Source organism: Vicia villosa, linkage group LG2, assembly GCF_029867415.1.
Source record: "Vicia villosa cultivar HV-30 ecotype Madison, WI linkage group LG2, Vvil1.0, whole genome shotgun sequence".
NCBI lineage: Eukaryota > Viridiplantae > Streptophyta > Magnoliopsida > Fabales > Fabaceae > Vicia > Vicia villosa.
This window is the reverse complement of record NC_081181.1, coordinates 50,894,551-50,912,982: the sequence shown is the minus strand read 5'-3', so window position 1 is coordinate 50,912,982 and position 18,432 is coordinate 50,894,551. Positions and strand designations below refer to the sequence as shown.

The 18,432-nt window shown below is 32.4% G+C and overlaps 1 protein-coding gene and 1 pseudogene across 1 annotated transcript; one reads left to right on the top strand and one right to left on the bottom strand.

Moving 5' to 3' along the window:
* Positions 1-536: 536 nt before the first annotated feature.
* LOC131646167 (nudix hydrolase 17, mitochondrial-like) lies at positions 537-2,673 on the bottom strand (annotated as a pseudogene).
* A 6,728-nt stretch (positions 2,674-9,401) lies between these two features.
* On the top strand, positions 9,402-10,878 carry LOC131646166 (nudix hydrolase 18, mitochondrial-like). The gene is made up of 4 exons (XM_058916297.1): positions 9,402-9,643; positions 9,783-9,972; positions 10,075-10,203; positions 10,316-10,878. Exons 1-4 carry the CDS (start codon positions 9,570-9,572, stop codon positions 10,412-10,414), a joined length of 492 nt encoding a protein of 163 aa, XP_058772280.1. The 5' UTR covers positions 9,402-9,569; the 3' UTR covers positions 10,415-10,878.
* Positions 10,879-18,432: the final 7,554 nt, after the last annotated feature.

The following is an 18,432-nucleotide window of genomic DNA, read 5'->3' as shown; positions in this document are numbered from 1 at the left end:
TCATTCCCTTGCCTTAGGGTTTTATAGTCAAAACTCTATGCTATGAGATTACCCCATAGAGATAGATAGATACTGGGGTTCATGGTCAACCCCACTACCTTACAACCAATATACCCTTTGTAAAATAAATCTTCCTCTTACCTCGATTATGCTTGAAAGCTTGAAGTTTTAACAATGAAAGCTTTCCTCTCTCTTCTATGCTAAAGCTGCCTCACTTTTTTCCTCCTCTTGTTTTTTTACCAAATTTTCACGTACTGATAATATTCTCTTCCTTTCCTCTATTTAAAATAAAAACCTAGTTCTATTTTATTTTTAATAATCTCACGAACTCCTTACAAGTCTCCACTCATTCTATTCCACTCCCCGTATTTTCCTAAATTCTATTTTATCACTCAAATCTCCTCCCCTCACATTCTCTAATAATTCTAACATATAAATATAATTACATCTATCAAATTATTATTATTATTATTATTCTAATTATTATGATTAGATAATTAAAATTAAATCTCTCAATTCTCCTTAATCCAACCTAATAATAACTTATTAACTAAAAGACGATCTAAAACTCAATTAAAAATACTAGAATAAAAATCGAGGTGTTATAACTTGAGTCTTTTTTCTTATACTCCGTTCAATCACTCTTTCTCATAATTTCATAGTATGACTGATCATAAGTTTAATCCTCCTATAATTTGAACAATTGTGTATATCCCTCATATTCTTATAGATTGGAACTAAATTGCTTATTCTCCATTCACCCGACACGCGTTTTGACCTCATAATTTCATTAAAGAGTTTGATGAGCATCTCAATACCTCTATCTTCAAGAATTTTTCACACTTCAATAGGTATATTGTCTAGCCCAACCGTCTTACTATTACTCATTCTTTTCAACGCTTCTTTTACCTCGTGTTTTTTAAGTCCAACGATAGTCATTATAATTCTGATCCTCTTCTCTAATGTCGAGTCTGCTAATGTTTAATGAGATAAATTATAAAGATACATCTTCTACTTATTTTTTATATCCCCGAGGGATGAGTAGTGAAGAAATAAATCATCTAATAAAATAAACAGTTTTTTTCTCTCTATTTTTTTTATCTAGATTCAAAAAGAATAAATGAACTAAATACTAGTATGGTGATCATGACCTTTAACTATTTTCTTATCGTTTATGAAAATATTCCAGATAAAAAGTAATTATCTCTTTCCCTTATAACTTTTATTATTACTTAACTTTGTTAAAACATACATATTGTGTCAAGATATTCAACTAACACTTGGTAAAGTATAGATATTGTCCATCATTATTTTCTCATGATTGAGCCTTTAGTTATGAGAGTGACTTACGCAGTCCAAATTGTTAAATCTCACATCCATTTTACTATTGGCAGCACCATTGCGAGCACTCCCATGGCTGTTGCCACTATATGTGGTGATAACATTATAGTGCCAACAGCTTCTCGTGAATTTCATATTAATTAATTGATAATCAATATCTTATTGCTAATTAAATTGTATAAAACTACAAATTAACTTGAATGTCTACTCATGGTTCCTATATACGATTGATGAATGAATGAATAAAATAACGACAATACTCTTTCACTACAGTTTTGTTTCTCTCCCTAATTAACCCTCTCTTCAACTTAAAAATATATATTGACATTTCCTAATTTTAGATTATAATTTAAACTTCATATTGGTTATCAAAAACTAAAAAAACATCAATGCTACATCTATTTTTGTTGTTGCTGTGAAGAAATGAGTCTTTAAGCAATATATCTAATGCTTCCTTCATCCACCAATGTTGACAAACTTCTCTAGCTTCACCAACACTCATCTAATTAACACAAAAAAACCTATTAGAATTTTTTTTCAAAAATCTTTTTTTATATAAAATGCAAAATCAAATAATTGAGAATAAACATACCCATACTCTTGTCCTAAGATTTTTCTCAGGCCATTGATCAAGTTGCTCCTTCACAAACAAAGGGAACATATACCCTTCATAATATATTTCATATCTTTTGCTAATGAAATTCCACTGTCCCAATTCACACTGTCATATAAAATGAATATTATATTAATTTCAGTTTCGTTGTAAATTAATTAACAACTATATAAATATTCAATTAATTAATATACCTCAACTAATCCTATGACTCCTGCTTCTTCAAGAGATTCCCTAGAAGCTGCTTCTTGTAGAGATTCATCAAGTTCCCATCCTCCCTTAGGAAACATTAATCTTTGAGTTTTCTGTGAACTAACCATTAGTACTTCCAATTCGTTGCTTCTATTACCATCTATGTCTTGTTTATATCTATAAGGAATGCATCTGCAAAAACATTATTATAACAATTAGTCAATAAATATACTTATTTTGAATGAATTTGTATATGTATTTCACCTACCAACTTTTATTATAAAAATGATAAAATGAAGTGAATATAATAATATAGTACTGACCCTACAACTTGTCTGCCACCCATATTGTTGTATCTCTGCAAATCTCTTCCGGTTCTAGATACCAAACAAACCATCTTTCAATGAATTAATTAAGAACCAAGAAAATAAGAATAGAACTGAGGATTGGAATATATGAAGATAAAGTGAAGATATATAGATTTTGGAATATTATTAAGAATGAGAGGAGGATAGAAAGAGTGGGCAAGAGAGAAGATATAAATAGAGAAAACTTATTACATACCAAACGCGTTATTGTCGCGTCCCTTCACATGGAATGGAATATAAAAATAATAATGCAAATATGTCATTGTGTGGAATATAGTATAACACTGCGTATTATGAATAATATATATTAATGAAACTGATCTTTTAGGATTTGCTTGACCACAAAATTTAGGCACACGCTCATACAAGTAAAATACAAAAATAATTAAAATAAAATAATATATCATTTTTTGTCAAAAAAAATAAAAATAAAAATATATCATTTCAATACCATTAAGGTAAATTCTTTAGTACCCTTTAGTTTGAATTGAGTACCGGTACTCTTAATGTTATTGATTTAAAATTTTAATTTTTTTAAAAATAAAATAATATTAAAAAATAATGTGGCATTGAATATTTTTGTTTAATTGGAGGAAGGTATCGGTACCCAATCAAATTCAAGGGTACCGGAGTGTTCACCTACAATTAAACAATTAAACCATGTAATAATGAAACTGATGTTTTTGTAGTAAGGTTATAAGATTTTGAAGACTTAGAACATTCTATACAAAAAAGAAAACTAATCAAAAAGAGGCAGTTGGGAAAGACTATTCTATGCTTCAATTTTTATTTATTTTGATCATGTACTCTTCAAGGGCAATTTCATGTTATAGAAACTTCCTTAATTAGAACCATGGCTGAAAAAGATGTCCTTGGTCTGACATCATTGGTATAACGTAATTATAGTGACTTGTGAATTCTCTTTACTCTTACTCAGACAATTTGTTGTCTTTCTGGAAGATTAAAGCCATTAGGGGCTTTCTTATTAGGCAGGGCCATGATTATCCAGGGGCTTTGTGTCCAAAACTAAAAAGTTGTCCTCCGACTCATAATCTAGTAACAAATTATAAGCAAATTTTATTTTTTTATTGATTGGATAGTTAATGTATTTGATTTATATATATAAGCTAGATACATCAGTTATTCAAAAATTTATAATATAAAATTTACTTATAATTTGATACGGATGGGATATGGCTTAGTGAAAATGACTCGAGGTTTACGTGTGTATCTTTGGAGAAATGATATATGGATATAGTTCTGATAGCCCTTGATCAATATGATCTTGACTTTGCTAATCCTTTATTCTCGTTATAAGTTGTCTTCTTTGGCCTTGATGATTTGATGTCCTTAGTACTTTTTGCTCGGTTCTTTTAAGTATATGTGGTGTAGGAATTTCCACATTGGTTAGGATTATTTTTGAGTTAATCTTTTCTTAACTTGTAATATCTTCCTTTATTCTTACACCCTTAGATCACACTTATAAGTAACAAAAATTGTTTTCACGATTATTAAGAAATTCAATTCAATTAAGTGCAGTTAACTTTTTAAACATTTTACAAAAATATTGATTAAATTTATTATAATGTTCTCTTTATTAAATTTAATGAAATGTTGAAAAATAAAATAGTAAGGTATATTAGAAATTACATTAATAATTTATTATTAATTGATTTTTTGCTTATAACAGTGACTAAGATTCAAAGCATCTTTGTCGCTTATAAATGTGATCGGAGGGTGTACATGTGTTTATAGGATTATATTTAGAGGTTATAGGTATGAGAGAAATTAATGGTTCTTACCTCTATATCTAGGAGTGATAATTGAGGCGTGAGAAAATGTAGTTGTAATGATTCTAATTAACTTTATGTGGCCTTTTGTGAGTAGTTTCACTACCAGAATCTCCTGAATCCTGATAAGTAAAAACTATATCACAATTTTATGTTTTTCCACTTCCATTGCCTTCTGCAATGTGTGAGCTAGCTCAAGTTTTCCTAATGCCTCACTCTTCCTGGTTTGTTTCCTTTGTTGGTTTTCATTAATTCCTTTCTTAGACTGTGGGATTTTCATTTGTGACACTCAATTTTAGTGTTGACGTTCTTTATATAAGCCCATCTTTCTCCATTTTCATGTGTTCGAGAATTGTAAGTTTCACGCATCTGGGTTTTTCTTTGTAATTATCGATGGTGGCGTTGGCCTCCACTCATGTGGTATAGGTTTCCATGGTGGTGTTGGCTTCATTTTATCACTACAACACGGAAGGCCTACGAAAGCGCTTATTTTGGCCTTTAAAAGCGCTTAAAAGCGCTGTGAAAGCCAGCGCTGGCGTAGGTAACAAAAGCGCTTCTGAAAGCGCTCTGGTAGACCCCCCCTTTAAGAGCGCTTTTTCCAGAAAAGCGCTCTGGTATCCCCCCCTATGAGAGCGCTTTTCTGGAAAAAGCGCTCTGGTAGCCCCCCTATAAGAGCGTTTTTCCAAAAGCGCTTTCGTATGTTGCGTTTTTTTTATTTTTTATGCTTTTTTTTTAATCTTTGGCAGCGCTTTTACTAAAAAGCGCTTTCGTAGGTGTTTTTAGTAAACCTATTATTTTTATAAATTCTAATATTTTGAAATATCTCAAATTCTCACAAATATTTTGAGAAATACATTTATTATATTAAACAAATAAAAATTAAAAAAATACATTTAATATGAAACATTTTATGAATTGAATCTATAAGTATTGCATATATTTATTATCAAATACAAATAAAACATCACTAATTTTGTAAGTGCTCTAGAAGCTAAGTTTACAATCAAATTCTCAAAACACAAAATACAATATATATATATATATACTGATTTGCTCCCTAAAAAAACTAGTTCTCTCCAGCCGAACGTGACTCCTCGATGGCCATAATTGACTTTCCAACAATGCACAATTGTCAATCTTCACCATGTACATCTTCACTAGAGTTCTAATAAGCCTTTTCAAAGCCAATACGGGTAGTAGAGTCATTGTTTTACATTTCAAGAGTAAAAGCATAGAAAACAATACCTTTCTCGCAATTCCCGAATCAAGCATCCATGCAGGAGGAATAAACTATAAGATTCTTGGTCAATTATTAAATGACAAAAAATATCATAACTTGGCTGCCAAAGTTTAAACTCATAATAAGATACACTAAACAACCAAATGAAACAAAACCAAAAACATAAAAAATGAGATTTTAGCTTAACTTGAGCATAAAAACATATTGAAATTTATACGAGAATGAAGTGTGTCAATCACTCATCAACATAAAGAATCAATGATAGTTTTTAAAATATGAACCATGATTCTTTATTGAATAATTTTAACAACAAAGCAAAATTTTATACTATTGTATAAAAGTAAAAGACAATAATGTTGAATTTTAACAAAAGAACTTTCAATATAGTAGTTTCTTAAAGCACACATTAATTACCGTGATTATCAAATATAATTATATAGCAGTGAACCAACATATAATTAGCTTTGAACTTTCAATGTGTATCTCAATTGATAAGAAAGTATATTACAATAACAGCTTAAACATCAAGAAAGAATGGAAAATAGACAAAGAAAGAAGTTAAGATTGCTCACCGGAAAGCATTAATGCATCAGTGTGTTTTCTCACTACCTTAAGAAACATTTTCTACTTCAGCTCCGATACTCAATCACGAGTTCAAGTAGCTGAGAGGCCACAATACAGTTTAGTCTGGACTATCAAAAAAATATGAAACATAGTTATTAAAATCACACTATTGCATCACTATAGCCGCAAAAGGGCTTCACAAAGTACCCTTTGGCTGCATTTTAATGCACCATATCGTGCTTCCGTGCTATTTCTGCTCATAGCTACCAAAAACACAGAAGTCGCCACATAATAGATGGAGCAATACCAGAGGCTTTTTTTTAAGGGATAAAAGGGCATATTTCATCAAGAACTAAAACCAAAAAAACAATTAAGTCATCTCTAGAGATCTATAAGAAACCCTTTGATTTGTTCCACTTTAACAAATCTCAGTTTCACATATATAATAATAAACAATATCAATTTCCACTTAAAAGGAAAACGAGAATCAAATCCAATTCCAACCCAATAAAATTCAAACTATCAACTATAACTCTTCTTCAAAAACAATAATACAATTATAAAATCAAACAATAGTAATAATTATTATTACTATTAAAAAAATGAGTATAAAGAAAATGGGACACACACCTCTTATCATATGGTCTGAACTTTGAACCTAGTATGAGAAGCTGAAGCTTGAAATAAGAATAAGGGTTTCCCCTTTGTTTCTGAGTTCCACATTTGTAAAAAGTAGGAGAAATAAACATGAAATGAGAAACCGAATGTTGAGAATCAAATTGAAAAAAGGCATTTTTTCCATTTTTGAATTGAAGAATCTTACCTTAATTTTTATGATGGAGATGCCAGATCTGAACAACTACAACCAAGTGAGGTTTGGGAATTTCGTGCGTCTGAACAACAACAGTGAAATGAGAGACATCGAACCCTAATAATCAATTAAGGAAAGACGGCTAACCCTTAAAATCAGTAAGGGAGAGATGGCGAAAGATGTAAGGTTGATGGTGGCGGAAGCAAAGATAGGGTTAAGAGAAGAAGACAAAGACGAAGAAGGATACCGGAGCAGCGAACAGAGACGAAGAAGGATACGGAGACGGCGACGGCGAACGGTTTGAAGAAGAAGCTCTGAGTTTGTTTTGTTAATTTGGAGAAGAAGCTGAGTTCGTTTCGTGAAAATACGCCCAAATAGAATACTGAATCTGTTCGTTTCTTTTTTTTATTTTAATTAAAATGCCTACGAAAGCGCTTTGTAGAAAAGCGCCCTCGTACCCCCCCCCCCCCCTTTACCAGCGCTTTTAGAAAAGCGCTCTCGTACCCCCCCCCCTTTACCAGCGCTTTTAAGAAGCGCTCTCGTACCCCCCCCTTTACCAGCGCTTTTAACAAAGCGCTCTCGTATCCCCCCCTTTAGCAGCGCTTTCAAAAAGCGCTCTCGTACCCCACCCCTTTACCAGCGTTTTTTTCACCTGTTTTATAGTTTTGTTTTTAGCGCAACCTTATAGCAGCGCTTTTCATAAAAGCGCTTTCGTAGATGCGCTGCTAAAAGACAAATTTGGCGTAGTGTATTCATATTTTCTCATTAGTTATTCATAAGTATTTCTCGTTGATGCGAGAGATTTATAATAAAAAGTGGTTAATTAAGGAGCGCATATGTTGGTGGGGGCAATGTCAAAGTGTTATGCATTTTTATTAGATATATTAGACAAAATTTGTGTTTTTTTTACTCGGTTGTTTTTGAGATTCGCTCCAAATGGCATGGAGCAAAATGGTGTTTAACTCATTTTATATTTTTGAAAAAAAATTGACTTTTCTAATTCACAGAAATAATTGATTTTTGTTATTTTAAAAAAAAAATCACTTTTCTAATTTCTCAAAAAAAAAATCGGCGTTTTTATTTTCGGAGAAATCGATTTCTTTATTTTTCGTAAAACATCGACTTTTTATTTTGTTGGGAAAAATCAATTTTTTGTTATTTTAAAAAAAAGACTTTTCTAGTTTTTTTTTAAAAAGTCGACATTTTTATTTTCGAGAAAATCGAATTCGCTATTTTTTGTAAAAAATTGGTTTTTTTTTAATTTTTGAAAAAATCAATTTGCTATTTTTTGTTTTAAAAAATGGTTTTTTTTTATTTTTGAAAAAATCAATTCTCTATTTTTCGTAAAAAATTGGTTTTTTAATTTTTGAAAAAATGATTTTTTTTATTTAAAAAATTAAAGTTTTTAATTTATTTTTTAAAGAGAAATTCAATTTAAAAACCAAAGTAATAAACGGTTTAGTTCCGAGATAATTAGAGATTGATTAATTCTTAACAATTTGATTCTTGAACCATTAATTGAATATAATTTTTTTTTTCACTAACCATTAATAATAGTTTAATTATTTTAACTTCAGTTCTATACAATTCAACAGTTCAAAATTATATATATATATATATATATATATATATATATATATATATATATATATATATATATATATATATATATATATATATATATATATATATATATTCCTCTCATCCTCTCGTTTAAAAATGCTCTCATTTGATATGCTCCATATATATATATATATATATATATATATATATATATATATATATATATATATATATATATATATATATATATATATATATATATATATATATAAAGATTAATTAATTAATAAAAACAGTTGTATATAGTAGTAGCTCAGCTCTCTATCACTATAGCTGATGCAAGTGGGTATGTGGGCACAATAATGTACGTGTTCTTTCTGAATGAAGCCATGTCGACTGTCGACTAATACTTCGTTACCATCTCATCATCAAAATCTGATCCTATACTCCACAAACAATAGCTACTAGTACTTACTGTAATTTCAATTATTGATATCGACTTGACACAGTGCCAATGCAATTCTCAACACCAATTATATATTAAAGTATTGGGGACAACTTCTCTACCCATCACAAAAAGTTGGGTAGTGTACCTCCAATCAATCACATGATTCTATCTCATTTAACACATTTAATTATTTATTAAAATATTACAAATATTTGTTGTTTTCAAAGTATTTTACAAAGGAGGTAACCTTACCCAACTTTTTGAGTTGGGTAGATAAGAATTCACCTAAAGTATTTTGTATTATATGGAGGAAACGACAAAGAAGCCTCAATCTAAACATCTTTTCATTATTAAATAGTAGATAGATTATATATTCCACATATAATATAATAACATGTTTATACTCATGTGATTGGAACGCGACAATTACGCGGTTTGGTATGTATTAAGTTTTCTCTCTATATATCTTCTCTCTTGGCCACTCTTTCTATCCACCCTTCACTTCTTAATCATATTCCAAAATATATATATCTTCACTTTATCTTCTTATATATATTTCAATCCTCACTACTAAAAACCTACTTCATCATCTTTTTTCTATATCTTAATTTCTTTGGTTGTTAATTAACTCTTTGAAAGATGATTTGTATGGTATCTCGATCTGGAAGGGAGTTGCAGAGATACAACACCATGGGTGGCAGACAAGTTGTAGGGTGAGTTTATATTCTATAATATATTATGTTCACTTCATTTTTCACGTTTCAATAGTATTCGGTAGGTGAAATATATATAATATTCATTCAAAATAAGTATATTTATTATTGACTAACTATTTTAATAATGTTTTTGCAGATGCATACCTTATAGATATAAACAAGACATAAATGGTAATAGAAGCAACGAGTTGGAAGTACTAATGGTGAGTTCACAGAAAACACAAAGATTAATGTTTCCAAAGGGAGGATGGGAACTTGATGAATCTCTACAAGAAGCTGCTTCTAGGGAGTCTCTTGAAGAAGCAGGAGTCATAGGATTAGTTGAGGTATATTAATTAATTGAATATTTATATACTTGTTAATTATGAAAATATTTAGCTAATTAATTTATAATGAAACTGAGATAGAATTTTCTTTTTATATGACAGTGTGAATTGGGACAGTGGAATTTCATTAGCAAAAGATATGGAATATACTATGAAGGGTACATGTTCCCTTTGTTTGTGAAAGAGCAACTTGATTATTGGCCTGAGAAAAATCTTAGGACAAGAGTTTGGGTATGTTTACATTTAATTTTTTAATTTGTATGTTGTACAATTAATAAATTGAAAATTTTGCATGTTATTAAATTTTCTCTAATTCCCTCTTTGTAATTTTTTGTGTTATCAGATGACTGTTGGTGAAGCTCGGGAAGCTTGTCAACATTGGTGGATGAAAGAAGCATTAGATATATTGCTTCAAAGACTCATTTCTTCACAGAAACAATAAAAAAATGACCTCCGCTTGGTTAATTTGCCTTTTTAACCAAATGGTGGTGACATCTTTTTGAATTGATGGTGTTCTTATTTGGGATCTAAGATGGAAGATATGTTTCTTTGTTCATGAGCTGGAGTTGGTAGCCAACCTTGATTCTGTTATTCATGGAACAACAACAACAACTCTCTCTTTGAATTGTGATAGATGGTGGCAGTATCATACTAAGAATTAGGTGCTCTTGGAAGAACTTGATTTTATGTCCCATTGAATCTATTTGCTTCTAATTCTTCTCTTCCAATTTTGAGGAGTTTAGCGGGACCTCATCTAAATTAGTGTCACATGTAAATATATATGTATGTTTAAATTAACAAGTGATCGAAAAGTAAGGATGTTGAATCCTGAGAGTAGAAAATAATTTAGGTTGAAGTTGTAAAACTATATCTTTTCTAAATGAGCGTGAGCAAGAATAAAAATAATTGATGGTTGTCACATGTTCAGTTTGGCAGTAAATAATGTTATAGTCAGGTTAAAAAGAGTAAATGAGTTCAATAATGGAGAACATGTTGGACAATGATTCGATAATACAACTTGTCAATTATGTGTCCATGACGTGTTATGTTGCTCAATAAGAGGTCAGAAAGTGATCTTATGATTTATCTCTAGAACATCATAAATATATACAATAAAGCAAGAGGATAAATTTCTAAGCCTCGCTTGTAACTTTAATGCATGTTTGATATTATTCTGAATATCATCTATGATTGTATCTTTTTATCTCTAAAGTACATCATTGAAGTCGACACCTTCTTTTTGAGTGAAACCCCTTGCAACTAACCTTGCCTTGTATCTTTTTCGACGTCACTCCTTCAATTCCTTCCTTAACTTTGAAAATCCATTTACAGCTGACTAACCTTGCCCCAGCAGGTTTCTTGATCAGTTCCCAAGTGTGATTATCATGAAGAGATTTCATCTCATCATTCATGACCTTCAGCCATTCAGTCTTATTCCGACTCCTCATAGTTTCCTTGTAGTCTCTAGGTTCTTCGTCTAGAACCTCACTTGCAGAGATTAAGGCATAAGCTATAAGATCTGCATATCCAAGTCTCTGAGGTGGCTTGATGACTCTTCTTGATCTATCTCTCGATAATAGGTAGTCATCGACAGTTTCCTCAACTTCCTCAGCATCTTCTGCTTCGTCTTCATCTGGAATATGCAATTCAGCATCAACTTGCTCCACCTCAACAGGAATCTCTACCTGTTCTAGCTTTTCTGCACTTCGACCATCATCATCACCAGTTTTCTTGAAAGCCATCTCAGCTTCATTGAAAACTATATATCGACTGGTGATACACCTCATGTGACCTGGCTCTAGGCACCATAGCCTATAAGCTTTTACTCCTTCAGGGTATCCCATGAACAAGCATTTAAAAGCTCTAGGTTCGACCTTGTCTTGCCTAATGTGAGCATAGGCTACGCAGCCAAATACTCTCAGTTTGTCGAGATTTGGTGGATGTCCCGACCAAACTTCTTCAGGTGTCTTCATATCTAACGCTGTCGATGGACATCTGTTTATCAGATATGTTGCTGTCGAAACAGCCTCAGCCCAAAACACCTTCTTTAATCCAACACTAGTCAACATGCATCCGACTCTCTCCAAAATAGTTCGATTAAACGTTTCAGCCAAACCATTTTGCTGTGGAGTACCTGCAGTAGTTCTATGCCTTGCAATACCAGAGGCAGCACAAAAACTCTCGAACGACTCATTCCAAAATTCAAGGCCATTATCGGTTCTCAACCTCTTAACCTTCCTGCCAGTCTGATTTTCGACCAGAGTTTCATCCTTAGTCTTCTGGATGAATACCCATAACTTCCTGGGATAATCATCAACTATGGATAGAAAATATCTTGCTCCTGAATGTGATGGACACCTTGCAGGCCCCTAAAGATCTGCATGGATGTAATCAAGGGATCCATGTGTTCTTTGTTTGCCTTTGTTGAACTTCACTCTGCAAGATTTTCCAAGTACACATGGTTCACAAAACTTCAGCTTTTCGATTTTGTCTCCACCAAGCAGATTTTGTTTCCCTAATTCGACCAGACCCCTTTCACTGACAAGGCCCAATCTCATGTGCCAGATTTCTGTCTTCGACAATGGTTTCGTGGATGCAACATTTGTCGAACCACTTACAACTTCAGCCTCAAGGGTATACAAGCTTTGTTTCTTCACGCCTCTCAAGACTTCCTTCGACCCCTTCATGACTCTTAGAATACTTTTCTCTCCTTGGAAAACATATCCTTTCTTATCGAATTCACCAAGAGAAAGCAAATTTCTCTTCAAATCAGGAACATACCTAACTTCAGTCAACAACCTTATTGACTCATCATGGAGCTTGAATCTCACAGATCCAACACCTGCAATCTTGCAAGCTTTGTTGTTTCCCAGCAGTACTGATCCACCATCTTGATCATATAATTCCTCGAACAAGTCTTTGTTTGGAGTCATGTGCCAAGTGCAACCTGAATCTATAATCCACTCCTTCCTAGAGTCACTGCTCGAAACCACAAGGACGTCAGATGATTCGAAATCATCTTGAACAATGGCTGCATTGCCATTATCCTTACCTCCATGATCTTTTAGTCGTTCAGGGCACACCTTTCTTGTGTGACCCTCCTTCTTACAATGATAGCATCGAATGTCAGATGCTTCGCCACTGTAAGACTTTGACTGGCTTTTGCCCTTCTTCTTGTTGAACGTACCCTCCTTTCGCAAGAATTTTCCTTTAACGGACAAACCTTCACCAACAGTCTAAGGTTTATGCTCCTTTCGTTCGTTCAAGTCCTTAGAATACAGGGCTGATTGAACTTATTCAAAGGTCAGAGACTCCCTTCCATACAGGAGAGTTTCTTTGAAGTGAGCATGTGTTCGAGGCAAAGCGCACAATAGTAACAGCGCTTGATCTTCATCATCGATCTTCACATCAATATTTTCAAGATCAAGAATCAGCTTGTTGAACATATCCAACTGCTCAGCCAACACTTTGTCTTCAATTATCTTGAATGAATACAAAGCTTGCTTCAGTTAGAGTCGATTTACTAGCGATTTGGTCATGTACAAACTTTCTAGTTTCACCCATAATCCTGATGCCGTCGTCTCCTTTGATACCTGCCGGAGAACCTTATCACCAAGGCTCAACAAAATTGCGCTGTGTACTTTCTCGATCATAGTCGTCTTCTCCGCTGTCGTTAATGCAGCATTCTTGGTTGCCTCTCCCTTCAACGCTTCCAAGCAATCCTGCTGAACCAGTAGGGCTTTCATCTTCAAGCGCCACAGACCGAAATCATTCACTCCGGTGAACTTTTAAATCTCATACTTTGTTGAAGGCATCTTCTCCATGCTCACCGCACCAATTTGTTGTGAATTCAATGCCAAGAACAAAGTATAAAACAAGTGATGAAAAAGAACAAGGAAGAAGAAGAACACAAGAATTGGTTATAACTGCTACTCTTTTTCTTTCTCTTGGAAAACAAGATTACAAGTTTACAAGAATAACAAATAACCTCTCTCACCCTAAATTAGGATTTTCTGTGTACAATGATGAGAGACTAGTATGCTATTTATAATAAACCTAACATACTAACTAATAAGCTTTTTCCACAAGGCCCATTACACAAGCCAACTTGATAAACAAGTTAACTTAACAAATTAGGGTTTAAATACTAAAACCTAATTTAACATGCTAACAACTTTAGCATCTTTGACACAAGCATGTGAGCAACCTTCGACTTCATGTTTGATCCTGTCGAACCAAGAAACTACCCTTTGACCATACTAGAGTTCGATCCAACATCTCACATTAGTGAATATTTACATCATACTATTTTTGCTTGTAGCTTTAATGCATGTTTGGTTTTATTTTGAATATCCTCTATGATTGTAACTCTTTATCTCTAAAATAGTTATTCTAGTGAATATCTTCATCATACTGTTTTCAATAACTTTTATCATGAAATTCACTTGTTGATGGATCTCTCACAACAACAAGTTTGCACCTTTTCCTAAGTTGACCGTTAAAAAAAACAGATTTATGATAGTTTAACACATGATAAAATAAAACACTAACAACACATTTTTTTAACACAAACGACTATTTCATATTAACTTCACGTACATCAATAATGGATCCTGGCCTAAACATTCTTAAACACATAATATAAAAGAAATGTAAACCTAAGAGTAACTTATTCGTCTTCTTGCAATCTTTAATCACCAAGAGACGGCCTCAGTCACGCCAGATACTAGTAGCATGCACTAGAGATGATGAGAAGAAGAAGATCTCCACTATATTCAGCTCACTCTTTACACTAATTTTCACCAAGTCTTTCTTTCTCTAAAAATGTTGAACTTCTCTGTATTTCCTCTAAGAAGCTATTTTATAGTCACTCCCAACTAGGATTTTTGTGTTGTCTTGGATCATGGGCATTTGGATATTTGTAAATTTGGCCTAAAGGAATCAATACAGAGGCATGTACAATCAACAAGTGGGAGACAAAGTGTATTGTGGCATGTTAGTGGCCAGACATTCAGGCGGCGGTGTCTTGCATTTGTCCTTTGCAGCAGGTAGAGAAGCATGACGCTGTAGTGGGTGTACTATGGTGCAGAGTTTTTTCCTCTAGCGTCTTGATCTTATCTCTTTGCATATTTGATTCAAATGCATTCCATGCTCTACTTGTTTTAGTAAACTACATGCCAAGGAAATATGATATGTTTTCAAGACGAGGCGTCAAAAACTCATGCATTATATCTACCTTGAAAGCTTCTAGCTCACTTTCATTTTCTCTAGTGATTGGAAGATCATCAACATATAGGCATAATATCAACAACTCATTGTTACTTGTTTTTCTTACCTAAAATCCAAGTTCCAATGTATATTTTATGAAACCTAGCTTGATGTAAAATGTGTCAATTATTTTATTCTGGGCTCTAAGGATTTGCTTCAAACCATATAAAGCCTTTTAAAATTATAACATATTTTCTTCTTGACCTTTTAGCTCAAAACCATGCGTGTTCTTGACATAATTTTTTCTTCTAAATATCTATTTAGGGAAAAAAATATTTTACATCTAGTTGATGAATACACTAACCTCTATAAACTGCTACTGCAACATTTATTCTTATTATTTCAAGTTTTGCAAGTGGTGTAGAGACTTCATTAAAATCAAGGCCATGTTTCTATTGAAAACATGTTGCCAACTGGACAGAGCGTTCTTGCACTGGCGGCATAGGGCCATATAGATCCAATTGAAGTTACATATTAGTTGCACACATATTTGGAAGGCTCATATAAAGATAGAGCCTAGTAATTCAACTTAATAAAATTTCATTTTTGAACATGTTCTGAAAGAACCAAACAGAAATCAAGACATTTCGTAAGATTTAAAAGATTCACATAATATAAGGAGGAGGATCTAACCATCTACAAGAGAACACTTTATACTTTTGAATGCCCGACAAGGGTGGTGATGGCAGCTCTTCCACCAAGTCGTTATCAGGTGATGAAGATAGAGGTGGAGGTGGTGGAGGCGGCAGCTGTATCTCCACTGAGAATGGAGGCTGCTGCTTGAATAATGCTAATAAAGTGGTGTTCGGTGGAGGTGGTGGAGGCGGCAGCTGTATGTCCACCGAGAACGGAGGTTGCTGCTCGAATAATGCAGTGGTGGCCGGTGAGGGTGGAAGGATCTTCCTGCAGGCCTTTAGCATGTGACATAAACTGAGACATGCCCCCAAGATGATTCCCACCATAAAGGCATCCATCTAGAAAAATAATGAAACAGTAATAAGTAGTAATAAGTAGAGAACCAGTTTAACATAAAGTAAATTGATTGAAAAGTTGAAGATATAAAAATGTAACATACCATAAGAGCATCCATGATGAAGAGAGAGGAGGGGTGGAGATTCCGACCGGAGAGAGACAGAAGAACGGAGGAGGAGGTTTTTCTGGATAGTGAGGGAAGAACTAGAGAGGATGAAGGATAAGCTTTCTGAGAAGAAAAGATGTATCGTTTGAGAGATTGGGAGACTGATATAAAAAGTATTGTATCAACACTCTAAGAATTAAAAAAAGATCCTAAGAGCATCATTATCCATCAAATCTATTTGGATTCCTTAAATGGGTCTCATTCAATTTTTTATATTATTTTACACTTTACAATTATTTAAACAACTCATCTGCATTTTCAAAATATCCATATCCATATAATCTATCAAAAACTTTAAAATGAGTTCCATTAAACTTACTTTTTCTCACAAATTAGCTATGTTTATATTTTTAATCCAATTCTATTGAAAAGAATCGTTGTTGCAGTAAAGAACGGTTGCAAATTTGATAACGTGCTTTAAGTTTAAATTATCTGTAAAACCCTGACATTGAAACTATGGGACCAGTGTAGAAACTGTGAAAAAACACCGATACTGATGCTCAAAGTGCAGTATTACTAATATACTTAACTCTAAGTGCAAAAAAGAAAAAAAAGATCCTAATGATGTTCCTTTAAAACCAAACTTCCCCCTCTTCTTTCTTATAGATGGTGATGGTATATTAAACGTGACCGCAGAGGAAAAAATAGGTGGTAATAAACAAGATATTACAATAACTGATATTAACAGGAGACTTTCAGTGGAAAAGTGAATTTTAATATTACACCCTATGAGCGACAATTGAATGCATGTCCTGACAATATAGTTAATGTAAGGTTTCTAGAGTCTCTACTGAAGTACTAATTTTTCAATTTTGGACCTGAGCAGTGATTTCCTTATTTTTCAAATTTTTATGACTAATTTTATTTATTTAAAAAAACTTACATTTTCAAGATATCCAATTAAAAACTTTACAGAATTTATTATATTATACTTTTAAATTTTAAAATTATATTAAGAATATATTTTGTTGATATTTTTTAATAAAAACAATTAATATTTTATACTAAAATTAGTTTCTCTATAATAACTTCTTAAATTATTAGTATTAATTCATCATTTTTATGTTTCTAATGCTTATATGATATTATTATTATTTACTCAAATAAACCCGTGCGTAGCACGGGTGTCCGGACAAGTATAAGTGTGTGTATATATATATATATATTAAAAAAATTCTTTTTTAAATATGTAATAGGCGCAAACTATTATTACACAAGATTTCGTCTTTAGTGCTACACAATTTTGTACATATCTTATTGACTTGACTGACGTATAGATTTTGAAATGTTTATATCTTTTATAGATTGGTCAATTCACTTATTTAATTAATGGTCATATTTCTAAAGTAAAGCATACTCTTATCTTATATATTAAAGTTGTTAAGTCACCTCACAATTTTGCCTCCAAAATTGAGGGTAATGTCGTAACTTCTAAAGTAAAGTATATTCTTATCTTATATATGTGATTTTTAATCATTTTACAAACAAAAATAATATTTAAATATGTGGGCTTGTAAGGTTGAGAGACACAACTTCACGCACAAGAGTTTTCTTGAACTTGTTGAGGCGTAATTCATGAGCAACAAGAAGTATCTCCACTTCATCAAGATCCATGATACCAAACTTGCTCTCAACAACAGAAACAACTGGAGCATACTCAGCAGGTAAGTCTTCAAAAATAACATCAATGTGGTGTGAAACGGGAATATGATCCCCAATTGAAGCAAGAGCATCAACAATCGTGCAAATTTGAAGCAAATAATCTTGAATAGACATATTATTTCAGCTTTCTCCTTGTCAATCGTCATTTTTCTCAAAAATAAACAATATGTGATGATCATAGTGATTTAGGGTTTTGGTCCAAGAAAGATTTTCATTTATATGTGATTTTTAATCATTTTACAAAAAAAAAAAAAAATATTTAAAGATATTTGATAAATTAAATTGTTTAATCTAAAAAATATTTAATGATATTTGATTAATTAAACTGTTTAATTTAAAAAAATATTAAAAACGCATGCTTTTGCTTTTAAAACGCATGGTTTTGCCTTCAT

What these genes read in the sequence shown, in the direction of transcription:
- LOC131646166 (XM_058916297.1), top strand. Translation starts at nt 9,570, where the DNA reads ATGATTTGTATGGTATCTCGATCTGGAAGGGAGTTGCAGAGATACAAC. An exon ending in GAGTCATAGGATTAGTTGAG is followed by an intron (nt 9,973 to 10,074) that starts GTATATTAATTA and finishes TTTATATGACAG; the next exon opens with TGTGAATTGGGACAGTGGAA. An exon ending in ATCTTAGGACAAGAGTTTGG is followed by an intron (nt 10,204 to 10,315) that starts GTATGTTTACAT and finishes TTGTGTTATCAG; the next exon opens with ATGACTGTTGGTGAAGCTCG.